The sequence below is a fragment of the Cnephaeus nilssonii genome (assembly GCF_951640355.1).
Source record: "Cnephaeus nilssonii genome assembly, chromosome: 9".
Taxonomy (NCBI): domain Eukaryota; kingdom Metazoa; phylum Chordata; class Mammalia; order Chiroptera; family Vespertilionidae; genus Cnephaeus; species Cnephaeus nilssonii.
The window spans coordinates 83162085-83178775 of record NC_137080.1 but is presented as its reverse complement, the minus strand read 5'-3'; the positions used below and the strand labels follow the sequence as shown (position 1 = coordinate 83178775).

The 16691-nt window shown below is 36.0% G+C and overlaps 1 protein-coding gene across 4 annotated transcripts in view; it reads right to left on the bottom strand.

Annotated features, from left to right (window-relative positions):
• Positions 1-16691, bottom strand: part of SUPT3H (SPT3 homolog, SAGA and STAGA complex component) — a gene marked incomplete at its 3' end in the record, with an annotated part of 452601 nt that overhangs the window by 150810 nt on the left and 285100 nt on the right. For all 4 annotated transcript variants that reach the window (XM_079780447.1, XM_079780446.1, XM_079780448.1 and 1 more), the window contains exons 4-6: positions 14706-14792; positions 11885-11975; positions 2809-2948 (exon numbers count right to left, since the gene is read on the bottom strand). In XM_079780447.1, the coding sequence (XP_079636573.1) occupies positions 2809-2948; positions 11885-11975; positions 14706-14792 (318 nt within the window). The remainder of the gene's footprint in view (positions 1-2808; positions 2949-11884; positions 11976-14705; positions 14793-16691) is intronic.

Below are 16691 nucleotides of genomic sequence, written 5' to 3'. Positions count from 1 at the left end.
TAGACCAGATATTTAACTTGATGAGTAATAAACTTGAGCTCCTGAGGTTCTTTAGCAGAAGAGCAGCTGGGTCTCAGGCAAAGCTCCTCTGTGAGTGACCACGGTTCCTCCATTAAGAAACTCCAAATGCAGCTTTTAGCGATCCTTTCTTGGCCTTTGGTTGACACCACTGGTGTTCAATGGATCAGATCTCAAAATTTAGAATGTAAGATCCAATAAACACACTTGTGTCATTCTGAGGTGGGGTTAAGTGAGGATGAGAGGCAGTTGGAGGGGAGTGTGTTTATATGTATTATTATGCCCACCATTTACCTGCTTCTCTTTCCCAGTCTCTCAAATACTCTGAAGCAATTATGAATGTTATTTAATCTTTATTTGATAATTTAGAAAGATCTTCAGAGATCACGGATCATAGCTCTCTAGTATACTTACACCCAAGTATTAAAAATTTGGTGCTGGAGAGAAAGAAATAGTGTAAGAGTTAACTATCATGATAATGAACTAGCAAGTAGAAATGGATATAAAAATTTAGACATTTTTATATTTAAAATCACATAATACTTAATATTAATGATATAAATTCTGAGTGGAATACAGAGCCAGATACACACAGAAATCAGCTGGGGAAAAAAAAAGGAAAGAACTCTTGTTTTTTTTGTATGCTTGCTCAATGTTTTAAGAAAAAGCGAGGGCCCCAAGTGAGTTTTTATGTATATCTATAAAATTTTTCTCTTCTAAATTATACTTAAATGAAAATAAAAAGAAGAAAGAAAGAAAAACAATAATAAGCTTTGCTGGTAGGTCTCTACCATTTTCATACATCCTAGAAGAGAAGGTAGTAAACAAAGTTTCTGCAACCGTAAGTGATGCTTAGAGGAAAATTAAATCACTGAGTGATGCCAGGACTGATTATTCTACTGCACTTTAAAAGCAAGAGATTGCAGTCTGTGAGTCCAAAGTGGTTTCATATGGACTGCCACAGTTGTGGTTTACGCTTGAAACTATAACCTGTCAAATTAGAAGCAGGCAAGGCCTGTGCTCTTAACGGTTCCACTTTCTACTGTCTATAGTTATGTCTACAAGTTCAGCACTTTTATTCAGTACAACTGTGTTATTTGAAGGAGTAGCATCTCAAAACTGCTCTTTTAAAAAAATCTTGGTTAGAGAAGATTTTAGTTAGGCTATAAAGCTTAGAGAAACTACCAATCTAATTTTTATTATATAGATAAAGCTGACTTTCATTGCAACTATTTTTATCAACTATTGATATATTATTATCATGGTTAATTCTAAGTAATGTATAATGCAACTACAGGTATATAAACTGCATAAATTCCCAAGCTTATTCCACCCAGCATTGACAGAAATGCTATTGACTCTAACTTGTACCTTAACAACTCATCATCTTTCCAGGCCTACAGTAGCTTGCTATGATGGCTCAGTGTTTCAACACGCTCCACTTCTCTTCTCCTTGATTGGGGAATGCCCTTCTGGGCAATGGGCTTAGTTCACACAGATTTTCCCATCAAGAGTGAAAAGCTACTTGTTCAATTTTACTAATGTTTTCTGTAGAGTTATTCCTTAATGAATCTTCCTTCATGCCCATTTGTATAATGTAAAAATGTTTTTAAAATAAAGCATAAACAATATTTTCTCTCTGTCATAAGTGAAACCATGCCACTAAACAATCATATCCTGTTTAGGCCATAATGACATCAGAAATATATGTTTATCATCTGCATGGGACAACTGAGCATGTTTTTGGCCCAAGGCAGAGTTGAACTAAAACCATTTGCAGTTGCCCCAAACCAAGATAACCACACATTTCTAAGGTAATTGATACCTAAGAAGAACACTGCTTTTAGATCACAGTTCCTGATCTAAGCATACTAATTCTTTAAAGAAGGCTGTTAGAGTTTATAAACCATGTATGTCTATTGGACTTCCTCCAAAATTTAACATGAAATAATAATATTCTTAGCATGCATAGAGACTATGATAAAGTGGGTACTTAGCACGATCTTTTGGAGTTCTGAAATTACCTCTTGCCTAATTTAAAGAGAAAAGGGAAAATGGGGATTTTTTTTTAACATGTAAAAGTATAATAATAAGAAGTATCATAAGAATAATGCCTTGTATTTTAGAGGGCATTCAAATGAAATCAATCATTACTTTTATTTTCCCAAAGTATTTAAGGAAACAATTTTATGAATAGATAAGCTGAGGTAAATAGAAGGCATACAATTTTCATATTCATTGTTAAATATATCCAGGGAATCCAAAAATATGTCACTAACTTTGTGTTACAGTGATATAAAGCATGTAATTGTCCTGGATACTACCTTAGCTGGTGAGTCCAACCGTAGCCTGGAACTACAGCCTGAGAAAGTTCTTCACGCTATATTCCAACACAAATGCAGTTAAAGATTACCTTTGCTCACAAAGCTAACTAGATATTTGGAACAAAAATAAATAAATATCTAATCATGAATTAGCTTTTAAGGAATAAAATAATATCAGTAAAATTAAGATCCTGAAAAAAAGAAGGAAGCTGAGGGAAATCTATCTATACTCAAAGAAGGAAACAGAGAAACAGGAAACTGAAGTCCTCTCTCCACATCAACTCTGAAGGCAGAGTCTGACATCCTCTCCAGGCTACTCCACTGCACAATGCTGTCTTCAGACATGAAACCACTGATTGAGGCATTTCAGATGACATGTAAGGAATATAATAACAGAACCAAATAGCATAGGCACTTTGAACTGCAATGTTATTCTTTAATGTAAAAAGGGAAGAATGAACTATACCTCCATTCTTTCTTGTTTAACTTCATCAATTTCATCATCTTCAAACATTGCCAAGAGTTCTCCTGTTTGGTCAATAGAGTTGAGAAAGTCTTGTGCGATTTTCTGTCTTTTGTTTGCATTATTACTGCCACTCAGTTTGTCTTCATGGAGATAAAGGAAAGAAAAAAAATGTTTAATAAGGTTACATCAGTACCAATCATGTATTGAGTAATGAATATGAAATTCGTAATTAGAATTTTCTCAAAATAATTTTTAAAAGAATCTTTGCATCAAAAATAAAAGTGTAAGTGTTATAGAATTAAATCATTTATTCATCTCATAAGACTGAGAGAATAAAATCAAATTATCAATTACCACAAAAAGTGTTAATGGATTAAAATTCCACACACACACACACACACACACACACACACACACACACCAAAAAAAGGGGGAAAGGCTTTCAGATTTGGAAAAAGAATCCTGTTATAGCAGGCCTAATTAAAAACAAAGGCATTAAAAAACCCCATCTGAATTGAGACATTAAAATAAGAGATTATTATACACATTGCTGTGGCAAACATTTGAAACCGAAAGGGATGAGATTTTATTATTTTTCTTTTAAGAGATAAAACTATCATACTTATTTAAAAGCAAAACATAAGTCTTAGAAAGTTATTACAATATTGCAATCGGTAATTAATAAAGTTTAATGCATTAAAGTATCAGTCTGAATTAGTGAGTAAATTAGTGAGAATGAACTAGATTGTTTTTTAATGTGATAAAATATCTTTATATCAAATAAAGATAACCCAACATCTTAGGGTGAAAACATCCTTTTTTTTTTTCACCGTTAATTATGATGTGAGCTGTGAGTTTTTCATAGATGGCTATATTGGTCACTTTGGCTGCTATAGTAAATATAGCATAGACTGGATGGCTAAAGAACAAATATTTATTCTTATAGTTCAGAAGGCTGGGAAGGCCAAGATCAGGTGCTGGTAGACCTGGTGTCTGAGGAAGGCCTGCTCCCTGGTTTGCAGATGGCAGTCTTTTCTCATGTCCTCCCATGGCGGATTACCCAAATCCAAAAGTCTCTCATGAGAGGAACACTCAACAATCTAGGAAGAGAAGGGAACTTTCTCAACCTGACAGAGGTCATTGCTGTGAACTGTGTCCCCCCTAAAATTCATATGTTGAAACCTAACACCAATGTGATGGTATTTTGAGGTAAACAATTTGGAAGGTAATTATGTCATGAGGGAGGAGCCTTCATGAATGGAATTAGTGCCTGTCAAAGAAGATACACAAGAGAGCTTTGAAAAAGGTGAAGGGATTGAGAAGTGCAGATCAGTAGTTACAAAACAGTCATGGGGATGTAAAGTACAGCATAGGAAATATAGTCAGTAGTATTTTAATAACTATGTATAGAGCCAGTTGGGTACTGGGAATATCAAGAGGAACACTTGTTTTGAGGCAAACCATTCAGAGACTCAATTTTCCACTTCTTCGTACGTTTTGAAGAGCTGCTCAGAAAGTACGTGTGCCACCAATTGGAACAAGTGGTAGGTAATCTGAAGGAGCAAGGTCTGGTGAATACAGCGGGTGGGTTAATACTTCCCAGGCAAGATCTTTTGACGAGTCTTTAACTGGTTTTGAAGTGTGTGATGGTGCGTCATCATGAAGCAAAATTACTTTGCCATGTCTTCTGGAACATTCTGGTCGTTTCATGATCAAAGCATGGTTCAAATTGATTATTTGTTGTTGGAAGCGATCAGTATTAACAGTTTCACCTGGTTTTAGAAGCTCATAATACACCACACCTTCCTGATTCCACCAAACACAGAGCATTGTCTCCTTTCCAAAGCAATTTGGCCTTGCAGTCGATGTTGATGGTTGACTTGGATCAACCATGATTTTGTGCATTTGGGATTCTCAAAATAAATCCACTTTTCATCACCAGTCACAATTCGATGCAAAAAAGACTTTCTTTCGTGCCGTTGAAGGAACATTTTACTGATGACTTTTCGGTTTTCCATTTGTCTTTCATTCAGTTGATGTGGCACCCATTTTCCTTCCTTTAAAATCTTTCCCATTGCTTGTAAATGATCGGAAATTGTTTGCTGAGCAATGTTTAAGCTTTCTGCAAGTTGTTTTTGAGTTTGACATGCATCTTCATCCAATAATGCTTGTAATTGTTGGTCTTCAAACTTTTTCGGTTGACCTGGACGTTCTTTGACTTTCACATAGAAATCACTACTTTTAAAGCATTTAAACCAGTGTTCACAAGTATCTTGAGATGAAGCATGTTCATCATAAGCGTCCCGAAGTATTCAGCAGCACTTTTCTTCAAAATAAAGTAATGAATTAAAACTTTCCAAAAATGCTCTTTTTTTGGCATGAAATTCAACATTTTTAAGCGTAAAAATATCTATGATGTTAACACCTTCAGTAAATCTGACATATGAAGGTTTGAAGCTTGTTGTCAATACAACAAAATAGCATACATATCAAATCATATATATATGAACATATGTGTAACTCCATCTATTGAAAAAAGTCCACATTATTAACCGGTACACCTGGTATGTTATTAATATGATGAATTACACAAATTGTTTTTTAAGTTTAAACCAATCTTCCATTTCTGAGATAAATCCCACTTGGTAATGGTGTGTAACACTTTTTAGATGTTGCTAGATTTGATTTACCAGTATTCTGTTGAGAATTCTTGCATCTATATTAAAAAAGACATTAGTCTGTAGTTTTTTTTCCCTTGTGATGTCTTTGCATGGATTTCATATAAGGTAATACTGACCTTGTAGAGTGAGAAAGTATTGGTATTATTGTTCTTTAAACATTTGTTGGAATTCATCAGTGAAATCATCTGGGCATGGGCTTTTCTTTGGAGGAAGTTTTTAAATGACTAATACAAACTATTTATTATAGGTCTACTCAGATTTTATATTTCTTCTGGATGCAGTTTCAGTCTTTATAGGAAAAAAAGTAAATATTTATATATTTATTTACCAAGTCTATTTCTTTTCATTTCTTTTTGCAATTTGAACAACCACCTTGTGTCACTCCTGACTCCAATATAGCTCTGTTACTATCCATTTCATTTATGTTGTTAATATCAAATACATTACATACCTACATGGTACAGACCCAACATTGTAAATATTGATATTGCTTTATAGAACTGTTTTTAAATCAGTTGAGAAGAAAAATAAATATGCAATTATATCATCTCATATTAACCTACATAGTTATCTTTACTTCCTTGTGTATGGGTGTGTAGATTCAAATTGTCATTTGGTACAACTTGCTTTCAGCCTGAAGAACTTCCTTGAGCAGTCTTCATATGAGTCCACTAGCAAGAAATTCCCCCCGTTTTTGTTTATCTGGACATATCTTTATTGTGCCTTCATTTTTGAAAGGTTTTGCTGAACATGGTTCTTGGTTGACATATTTTCTTTCAGTTCTTTGAATAGGTAACCCTACTATTATCTGACCTATCTATATATCCTATATAATAAATAGGTAATATGCAAATTGACCATCACTCCAACACACAAGATGGCTGCCCCCATGTGGACACAAGATGGCCACCACAAGATGGCTGGTAGGGGAGGGCAGTTGGGAGGGACCAGGCCTGCAAGGGAGGGAAGTTGGAGGCGTCAGGCCTGCAGGGGAGGGCAGTTAGGGGCAACCAAGCCTGTAGGGGGAAGGCAGCTGGGGGGGACCAGGCCAGCAGGGGAGGGCAGTTGGGGGGGGGGGGACCAGACATGCAGGGGAGGACAGTTAGGGGCGACCAGGTTGGCAGGGGAGGGCAGTTAGGGGCAATCTGGCCGTCATGGGAGCAGTTAGGTGTCGATCAGGCTGGCAGGGGAGTGGTTAGGGGGTGATCAGGCTGGCAGGCAGAAGTGGTTAGGGGCAATCAGGCAGGCAGGCAGGCGAGTGGTTGGGAGCCAGCAGTCCTGGATTGTGAGAGTGATGTCCGACTGCCCGTTTAGGGCTTAAATGGGCAGTCGGACATCCCTCAAGGGGTCCTACATTGGAGAGGGTGCAGGCTGGTCTGAGGGACACACACACTTCCTCCCGTGTACGAATTTTGTGCACCGGTCCTCTAGTATATATATAAAGCCAGCGACCAGAACACCATAATGACCGTAATGACCAGTTACTATGCCACCCACTGTGGCCAACGAACTGGCCCGATCGGGTATGGGACCAGCTGGCCAACTTCCCCCCACTGCAGGCCCTTTCCCCTGGCTGACCCCACTCCTGATTGGCCTGCCCCACCCTGATTGGCCTGCAGCCCCTCCCCCTGGCTGGCCCCGCCCCTGATCGCCCCCACAACTCCAATAGGGGGTGGAGCTGGTCAGCCAACCTCTTGCAGCCCCTCCCCCCAGATGGCCCCACCCCTGATGGGCTCCTACCACCTCGATCAGCCCGCGGCCTCTCCCCCCCAGCCAGCTTTGTCCCCGATCGGCCCCCCAACTCTGATCAGAGCCCAACCACCCATGGCCCCTCTCCCTGGCCACTGGCCCCCAAAACACCCCCCACACCAATCGGGGGTGGGGCTGGCTGGCCAACCTCCCACAATCCCTCCCCTAGCCCCATTCTGGGGCAGGGCCAGCTGGCCCACTGCCCACAGCCCCTCCCCATGGCTTGCCCTGTCCTCAATGAGCCCCCCTACCCCAATACGTGGCAGGACCGTGGCCCCTCCCCCAAGCCGGCCCAGCCCTAATTGGGCCCTGATCAGGGCGGGCCTGCTGGCCAACCTCCTGCTGTCTCCTCCTCCCAACAGGCCTGACCTGACCCTGATCCGCCAATTGGGGCTGGGCCAGCCAGACCCCACCTGTGCAGGAATTCGTGCACTGGGCCTCTAGTATTGTTAATAAGAAGTGAGCTGTTAATAATATTGCTAGGGTTCTGTTGTATATGATGAGGTGCTTTTTTCTTGCAGCTTTCATGATTTTCTCTTTGCCTTTGTCTTTCAACACTTCTACTAGAATGTGTCTAAGTGTGGATTGCTATGTGTTTATCCTACCTGGACATTGTTGAGCTGTTTGGATGTATAGATTAATAGTTTTCATCAAAGTTGGAAGCTTTTCCATCATTATTTCTTTGAATATTTTTTTCCTACTCTTTTTTCTCTTTCCTTACCTTCTGGTAGTCTTATTATGCATATGTTGGCTCACTTAATGGTGTCTCATATTTCTCTGAAGCTCTTTTGATTTTCTTTCATTCTTTTTTCTCTTGGTACTTCGGACTGCATAATCTTTAACAATCTGTTCTAGTTCACCGATTATTTTTCTTCAAATATTTTTCATTCAAAGTTACCATGAGCCCCTCTACTGATTTTTTTCAGTTTGGCTTTATACTTTTCAACTCTAGAATTTCCATGAGCTTCTTTTTATAATTTCTAACTTTTAATTGATATTCTCTATTTTATAAAACACTGCAATCATACTTTCTTCTGTTCTTTAAACATGGTCTCCTTTCATTCTTTGAACATATTTATAATAGGTATTTTGAAGTTTTTGTCTCCAAGTCCAACATCTGGGCCTTTTGTGTTGTCTGCTCCCCGACCCCTTTCAGGGATCACACATACCTATTTCTTTGCATATCTAGTATTTTGTTATTACGGCTGTTGAAAATGGAGTAGTATACTACATTCAGGTAGTATATAGCAGCAACTTAGATAATAATTCCCTTCCCTGCCTGGGGCTTGTTGTCATCATTTGCTTGTTTATTTGCTCAGTGACAGCTGAACCAGTTCAATACAATATTTTTCCCTCTTAGTGTGCAGCCTCAGAAGTTGCTCCTCAGAGGCACAGACGTGAGCATACAAACAGTCTTCTCATTTACCAGAGATGACTGCTTTTAGTCAGTTTCTCTTTGGCTTTCACTTTTCCTGATCTCTCCACTAAGTTACTGACTGGTCTGACTCTATTTATTGATATCACATATAGCTGTTACTTCCACTAATTCCTGGCTGACTGCTCTATTGCTTTTGTTAATATTCTTGAGCATGGATTGCTCCACAGAATGATCTACATAATGCTGGGCCTCTTTACAGAGTTAAGGTACTGTCAGCTTTTAAGTTTTGCTCTGATCCCAGGAGGACACTTCTTATCTGTCTCTTCCCTTTGTTTCCTCTGTTAAACTTTTAGCTTATGCACTGTTTATGCTTGTTGTAACTAGTATCAAGAAATTACCAGCTTCCTCTTAATTGCTCACCACAAGGATCTCCACTGTTTTTTACCTGCTCTGTTCTAGTCAGTCCCCTTAGGGAGGGCTGCAGAGCTGTCCAGTTATTGTCCTGCCTTTCCCTCTGGGCAGACAGAATCTTTGACCACTATACTGGAGCTGGGGGTGGAAACAGCAATCAGTGTCTCCTGAAGAAACTATCCTGGATTTAAGAATCGGCAGTTGGTCAAAGATGGGAATTCTGTCTTTTAGGCTTGTCCCTTCAAACATGGATCTTTACTCTCTACGAGAAAGCTAAGGTGGGGGCGATCAGGGCCCAGTATTCTCAGCTTGCTATGTCTGCGGTGGAACTTCCCTATGAATAGAGGATGAGAGGAAGCTCCAGTCCATGTAGTTATGGCTGCCTAGAATAGAGCTTCTGCAACGTGGAGCCAGAGATGAGAGATGCTGACCTCCTGCTCCTCCTGGGGTGAAACTGTTACCCTAGACTGGAAGCTGGAAAACCAGGTGTCCAGTGTTCTTGGCCACACTTGCCCAGAGTAAAGCTTCTATCATACTGAGATGGGGTGGCAGGGTAGGCTGGGAGGAGAGGAATATTGGGAGTAGGTCATGGCTCAAAAGCAACAGACTCACTGGTCTTAATGAGATTTAGAAGATTTTCTTGAACATGTGTTTGTTGCTTCATTTGCTGTATGCTTTTGGGACAATTACTAAAAAAACCCAAAAACTTAAACTATAATTAAAAAAATTTCCACTAGGTGAACGTCTTTCACTGGGGAAGAGAACCACACTCTTCACATGGTCATTATACAAATCCCACCTCAGTAGATGTATTTTACTTGAGTAAATAGTTTATTGTATATGTTATATCAACTTTTAAAAAATTTTATATAAGACACACAAAATTAGAAAACTTAAATGAGTATAAAGAGGAGATATTTGAAATTAATAAGAGAGGACAGAGAACTGATATGACGATGCTAGTGCAACTGATACTAGTCTTACCATTCTGAGCATTGTGATGTTCAAAGCACGGTATTGACAGCTATCATTTATTCAGTGGCAGGAATGTATCAGGAGCTTTTCATACATTAGGTTGAAATTTCATAATAACTACACATGGTAATTGGTATAATTTCTGACTTACAAATAAGAAAACTGACCCTCAGTGTCTTACAGAGAGAAAGCAGATTAATTGAAATTCAAATCTACTTCAAATCTGTACTCTTTATGCTCTTCATAAAAGGGAACATTTAAATTAATCTGGAGAACTACTTTCCAGGAATTAAATTCTATGAGAATTTCAGGAATATTAAATAGACAACACTGACTAAAAATTTGATGAGAATATTTTTTTGCATGGCTATTACAATTGCTGATTTGTTGAGGGTAAATGAAAGTAGTTTCTTTAAAAGTCTGTTAACTCTTCAGTTGGTTTTCTGGAATTCTTAATCCAGTAGAGTTTGTTTAGATACTTTATCAATATATGTCAGCAATAAATACCACTATGCAGTCACTATGTTAAATCCAAAATATATGTTATTTTTAAAACATAATATACATTGAACATTGAACAATGTGAGGTTTAGGTGTACCAAACACAGTTCAGTCAAAAATTCACCTGTAACTTTTGACTCCCCCGGCACTTAACTATTAACCCTTTGCACTCGCTTGCTTTTTTCTCGATTCCTTTATTCTACTCGGGATTTAATTTTTTAAATACCCCAGATTTTACAAAGCGCGGCAGTAGAATAAAAAACTGGAGTTTCTTTACGTACAAACTCATTTATTTGGATTTTTTTATATTTCAAATTATTGATACATTCAAAGAGTATAAAAAGAGCTGCTACCGATGCTAACCGTGTTGAGTCACACTCGACATCCGAGTGCAAAAGGTTAATAGCCTACTGTTTACTGGAAGCTATACTGATAACATACATTGTCAATTAACACATATTTTTTTATGTTATATATATTATATACTCCATTCTTACAATAAAATAAACTAGATAAAGAAAATGTTATTAAGAAAATCTTAAGTAAGAGAAAATACATTTATATTATTTATTGAAAAAATCTGCATATAAATGGACCCACAATTCAAATCCATGTTGTTCAAGGGTCAACTGTATTTATTTTAATTCAATAACATTGTTTAGTAATTATCTATTTCGGCTTAGCATTGTTAGATTCTGCAACATTAATATTTTTTCTAAATATTCCAGAATGGAGAATTGAGTTGGAAAATTAGATAAGGAAAATTTTCTACTCTGCGTAAATTTTTTTTACTGGATTTCAAACAGCATAGAAATACACACAAAACAAGGTGATTTTACATCATAAAACATATCAGATACTTTCTATAATAAATTAAGAAAAACTCGTATGTATCAATTTCAAAGACATAATAGATCTGGTTCTCTACATCTACAAGAAAAAAATTATGCTTGCTAAAACAATGTTTTAAATCAACAATTTGTCAATTGTACCCCAGTAAAAAAAAAGATAAAAGTTGAAGAACATTGTAGGCAGAACATTGGAGACTAGTGTTATAGGTTTAATTGTGTGTTCCTCTACTGCTGCAAAAAGATATTGAAATCCTAACTTCTAGTATCCTGGTTTCATGATATTCTGATGTAAATCAGGTCAGATTATTAAAAGAAAGAATTTAAATACCAGATTACTATTAAGTCATATAAGTAGAAAATGATAAGAATTAGCTGTCAACTAAATAAAATTTTGGTTAATTTCTAAACTACATTATTTAACAGAAGTACATATATTCTACTCTGACTAGAATACCTTCATTGACATTGCATAAATGTGAGGTCCAGCATACCTGTGTCACTGTTCTAGTTTAGTGTTTTGTTTAGATTACCTTCAAGAAGATCATCCTCGTCTATGCCTTTGACAATCTTTGATTTGTAGTCTCGGAAAAACATGTATTTTAACAGTCTTCTAAGTTTTTTCTATTAAAAATATGAAATCAGTAAATAAGAAACCTTATACATATATTCACTTTACTGAGTAAAGACTATAATAACTAAATTCAATAAAGTAGTACCCCAGAATCACTGGGGGAAATACGCCAATTCCCAGCATAATACTATGTAATAAAAAAAATGTAGTCACAAATTAAACATAAAAGTTGAAACACAAGTATTTTTAAAAGCACTTTTCATTTACAAGTATCCAGATGCTCTAGAATCACAATAATTACCTTTATATTTTGGTCGTATAAAGAGCCTTAAATTCTTTCTGAAGACTGTGAGAAATATCACACTCTCCATACAAAGCTATTTTATTTTTTTAAATGATTTATAAACAATCCAGACAAGGATTTTGTAACAACTGCTTAAAAAGGCATGCACTCTTTTATTGTGTTTTATTCTCTGAGACTTTTATTTTATTTAGAAGAGCTGGTTTATATTTCTGGAAAACATTCAGTAATATGAGAAACATATTTTTATGAAACTCAAAGCTGATTAATGATAGTTGGGTCTTAATGATGGCTTTCCTTAGGTTTATTAGAAAACCATAATACTGCTTAGCTCTAAAAGTAACTTACAAATACTTTGTAATTTGTTGTGTGCTCACACTTGGAATATATTATTACTGGTTCTTGACCTTTAAGGTTAAGATACCGTAACAGCTGAAAACTATTGCATTTTACAAAGCTCTTTTACATGCATTTTATTTTATATTTTCAGTAGCCCTGAGATATAGAAAACTATAATAATCTCCTTTTTATACTTAGGAAAATTGAGGTTAAAATTAGTCTTACAGCTGGAGCTTAGCAGGGTCACAGGTAAAAGATAACCTTTGAACCATAGTTTCTTTATTTACAAAGTAAATAAAGTACCTATGTTACAGGATTATTGTGAGGAATAAATAAACTGCCTAGTGTAAAACATAGACAGTCAATAAATACTGCTTTATATAAATTGAAATCATGAAAAGAAAAAAAACAGGTCTTTCGCTATCCTTTTCTCATTGCTGATTTTGTTCAGTACTTTAGATTGTATTTTGTCTTATATCACTCCTGTAAACTACTTTACATTCTGTTCAGAAAATATCATCATATAAATAAAAGTATTATTTTAAGGAGAAAGATGATAACAATTGCAAATATAATATTACAGCTATGTTCTCAGGTGCTGAAATGATTCTGGTTAAGAGTCCCACTGGACAGTAAAGGGCATTGTCAATTAGTGTGTGCTCCTGAAGTTTCAACAGGATTTTAAATTTTACTTTCCCCAAAAGGCAGGAAAATGTGCCAATGTGGACTTTTTGTGTGTGTGCTAGCCTCTTCACCTCCGTCAGTGAAACGGAAAACTTGACTAGATACATTCTGCTAATTCCCTCTTCTTAGATGCCTTCATAGGGAATCCTGGCTCCAGGCCCTCATTTCTGCCAACAGCACCTTTCGGCTCCTTCCTCCCAGGACCACTGCTATGTAAGCCTATTTTTCCTTAGTCCTCCAAGTTTAATGGTCACCAAATCCTGCCTATTTTGACTCTTCATGATCTTTTTGAATTCTTCCTTCCTATCCAGTTCCAGAGCCAACACAGTAATCAGATTTTGTCTAGATTACTCAACCAGAATCCTGGTGAGTTCTTCTGTGTTTGGTTCATTCTAGATATAATTGCATGAGTCTTACCCCAGGCAGAAACCTCCACTGCAAAAAAATCCTACATCTTCTACATCTAATCATATAATCTTAAAATTGTGTGAGTCTTAAACTGCTTCTTTCAACTAAATCATACTGGTTTTCTAAACTAAACTATACTTTCTTAAAAGTGAAGATATTTCTTTTCTTTTCCTTTATATTCCTCAGACTAACTAAGAGGTAATGAGCCAAAAGTTTATCCAAAAGGTCAAATGGGAAGCCTTTTGATAAAAAACAGAGCCACAAGCACACAAAAATGGTGGCAGAGGAATGGGTGAGTATAATAAAAGGCCAGGAAAAATCAGTGGAGAAATGAAAGATGGGACTGACATTGGGAACGAGGCATTGCTTGCTCATTTACAATTACATCTGTCACAACACACTGTGATTATATTTTTACATGTAACTTTTACATGAAACTTATTAAAACTCATAAAATTTTATAAAATATTTTCAACTAGCTACTCATGGAAGAGAGTTATGACAAAATTAGACATGTAAATACCAGTTCAGATATTTTTATAACAGTGTTCAAAGAATAATAAAAGTAGATCTTAAGTATAAAAAACCCTAGACATTATGGTATATATTCATGCTAATGGAATATACATCTTGATTTTCTATTTCCTATAGTGTCACAGAATAAACTTTGTATTTCAAGGTAAAAAATTACTCTCTGAAAGCCTGTAATACTGTATAAAATTAGAAGAAAGGTAAATATGCCACTCACTTATCAGAACAGTAAATATTTAATGACTATTATGTAGCAATGAACATGTCAAAATAGGTGTGTACAGATAAGTAAGAATTAGTTGTCAACATAGTTTTACATACATGCCTTTGCCCATGTTAAAAAAAAAATTCTTTTACAGTAAACCATTCTATCATGCAAACTATGAAGACTAAAATACCAATTCAGTAGTTCTGATACCAAATTGAAAGCTATGTAAAAAGGGTATTTAATTTCCTCATATAAGTATAGTTAAGCACCAAACATTGCTTTTTAATTCAGTAGAACATTTTAGATTACCTTATCTTTGCGCATCAAAAACAGAAGATCTTCAGGAGATATTACCCTTGCTCCCCGGAGCTGAGAAACTTCAGCAGCTTGGTGTAACTGACAACAACAAAATTTAGAAATTTTTCTCAATATAAATTAAATACATGGCAGTCATGATGTCTCAAGAAAGAAAAAATACATTAAATTAAACATTTTGGGGAACAACTCAGCCATCACATTACTGTTTTTAAAAGTAAAATGTCTTATGTTTTAAGGTATAAAAAATGCAATTAAATTAACTTATAAGCCCACCTATAACTGATACAATAAACAGAAATCCTTGATTTCTTTCATGCAAAGGAAAAATCATGTGCAGCTTCCAGAAATGCATTAATACACCTGAAAATAATTTTATGAAATTGTATCCTCATATCCATGTGAGCAATGGTTTCACTCAGTATCACTAGTTGAATAAGTATATTATTAATCTGAACTCCCATGCTGGTATGATTTGAAATAGGCCCATTCAGACCTTTAAAAGATCAACAAAAACAGTAGCTGTTTCTAATATCCAAAGGAAAAAAAATAGTTTTAGTTTTGGCAAGTCTTCAGTGGGCAAAGGATTCAGTCCATAAATCATAATACGGGACTGCATTAATTTCTTTCCACACTAATCACATGCACACAAAAAGTTAACTGTATCTGGAATGCACAACACAAAACATACTGCATGAAAAGTTAGAGTCCCCCTGAAATGTTCATCTGGGCCCTTATATCTACAAAGTCGGGAGTTTTCTGGAATTCAGAAGTCCTAGAAACACAATCTTACTTGAAAATGCCCTGGAAAAGAAAAGAATGTGAAAAATGATAGTCCTATTTTTTGGCACAGGCAATCACTTTCTTATTTTGATTAGTTAGAAGGAACATAAAATACATCCAGCTGAAAAAAATAAAGATGCTGCAGAAAACTCTACAAAAATGTGCCTGTAACTTCTTTCAAACTTGATCACACCATAGTGATTGCACCAAACCAACTCTATCCAATATTATAAAAATATTTACATATAAAAGCTGTTTCTGAATGCACCGTTCTTTGAAAGGAATAAATCTAACACATATTACTGAGAACTAATCTTTATAAAGTGACACACTGTTATCTTAACAATTATAAGAAATCAAATAGAGCATTTGTACTAAGAAATTCTGCTTGAAGGTTTAAGCGATTTTGCTAAGTAAGCTTCAAACCTTGTCTAAATACACAGACTACAAAATAGACTACAAACTCCCTATGTGTCAACCTTACCACTGAACTTCCTGGATACTGGTGGTTGGTATATAAACATAATTCTACCTAAATATAGAAATTTAAATTTAACTGTGAACCATTTAAAAAGAAATCTTGGGGAAGGTTTTTTAAAAAGATGATGTATTTATTCAGAAAGAATCTAAATGTTTTCAGCAGGAAAATTTAAACATTTTTTCTAAAAACTGGAAGAGTACCAGGGAAATATGTATACACATGTGTGTATTTTCCAAATAAAAACATTTCTATCAGAGTCTAAAATACATGCAATCAGTGTGAAGAAGAATATGGACTCAATGTCCATTCGTCTGTACACATACAGAGAACAAGAGGCAGCGCTGTCAAGTACTACATAAATATCAGTAACTTTACTATGTTAAGAAAGGGTCAGGATAAGTATATATCCCTAAACAGCTTTCCCATTAGTCAGTTATTTATCCACACTACATCTATATAATCTGTATTTATAACACTCTCAAAAACATTCATTTACTAACATTAAGTAGGAAAAATGAGAAAATAAAGATGAAGGGTTAGACATTTTATTTTTTAATTTTTAAAATATATTTGTATTGATTTCAGAGGGGTAGAGGGAGAGAGAGATAAAAATATCATTGATGAGAGTGAATCATTGATCGGCTGCCTGCTGCATGCCCCACACTGGGGATGGAGCCCACAACTCGGGCATGTGCCCTGACTGGGAATCAAACTGT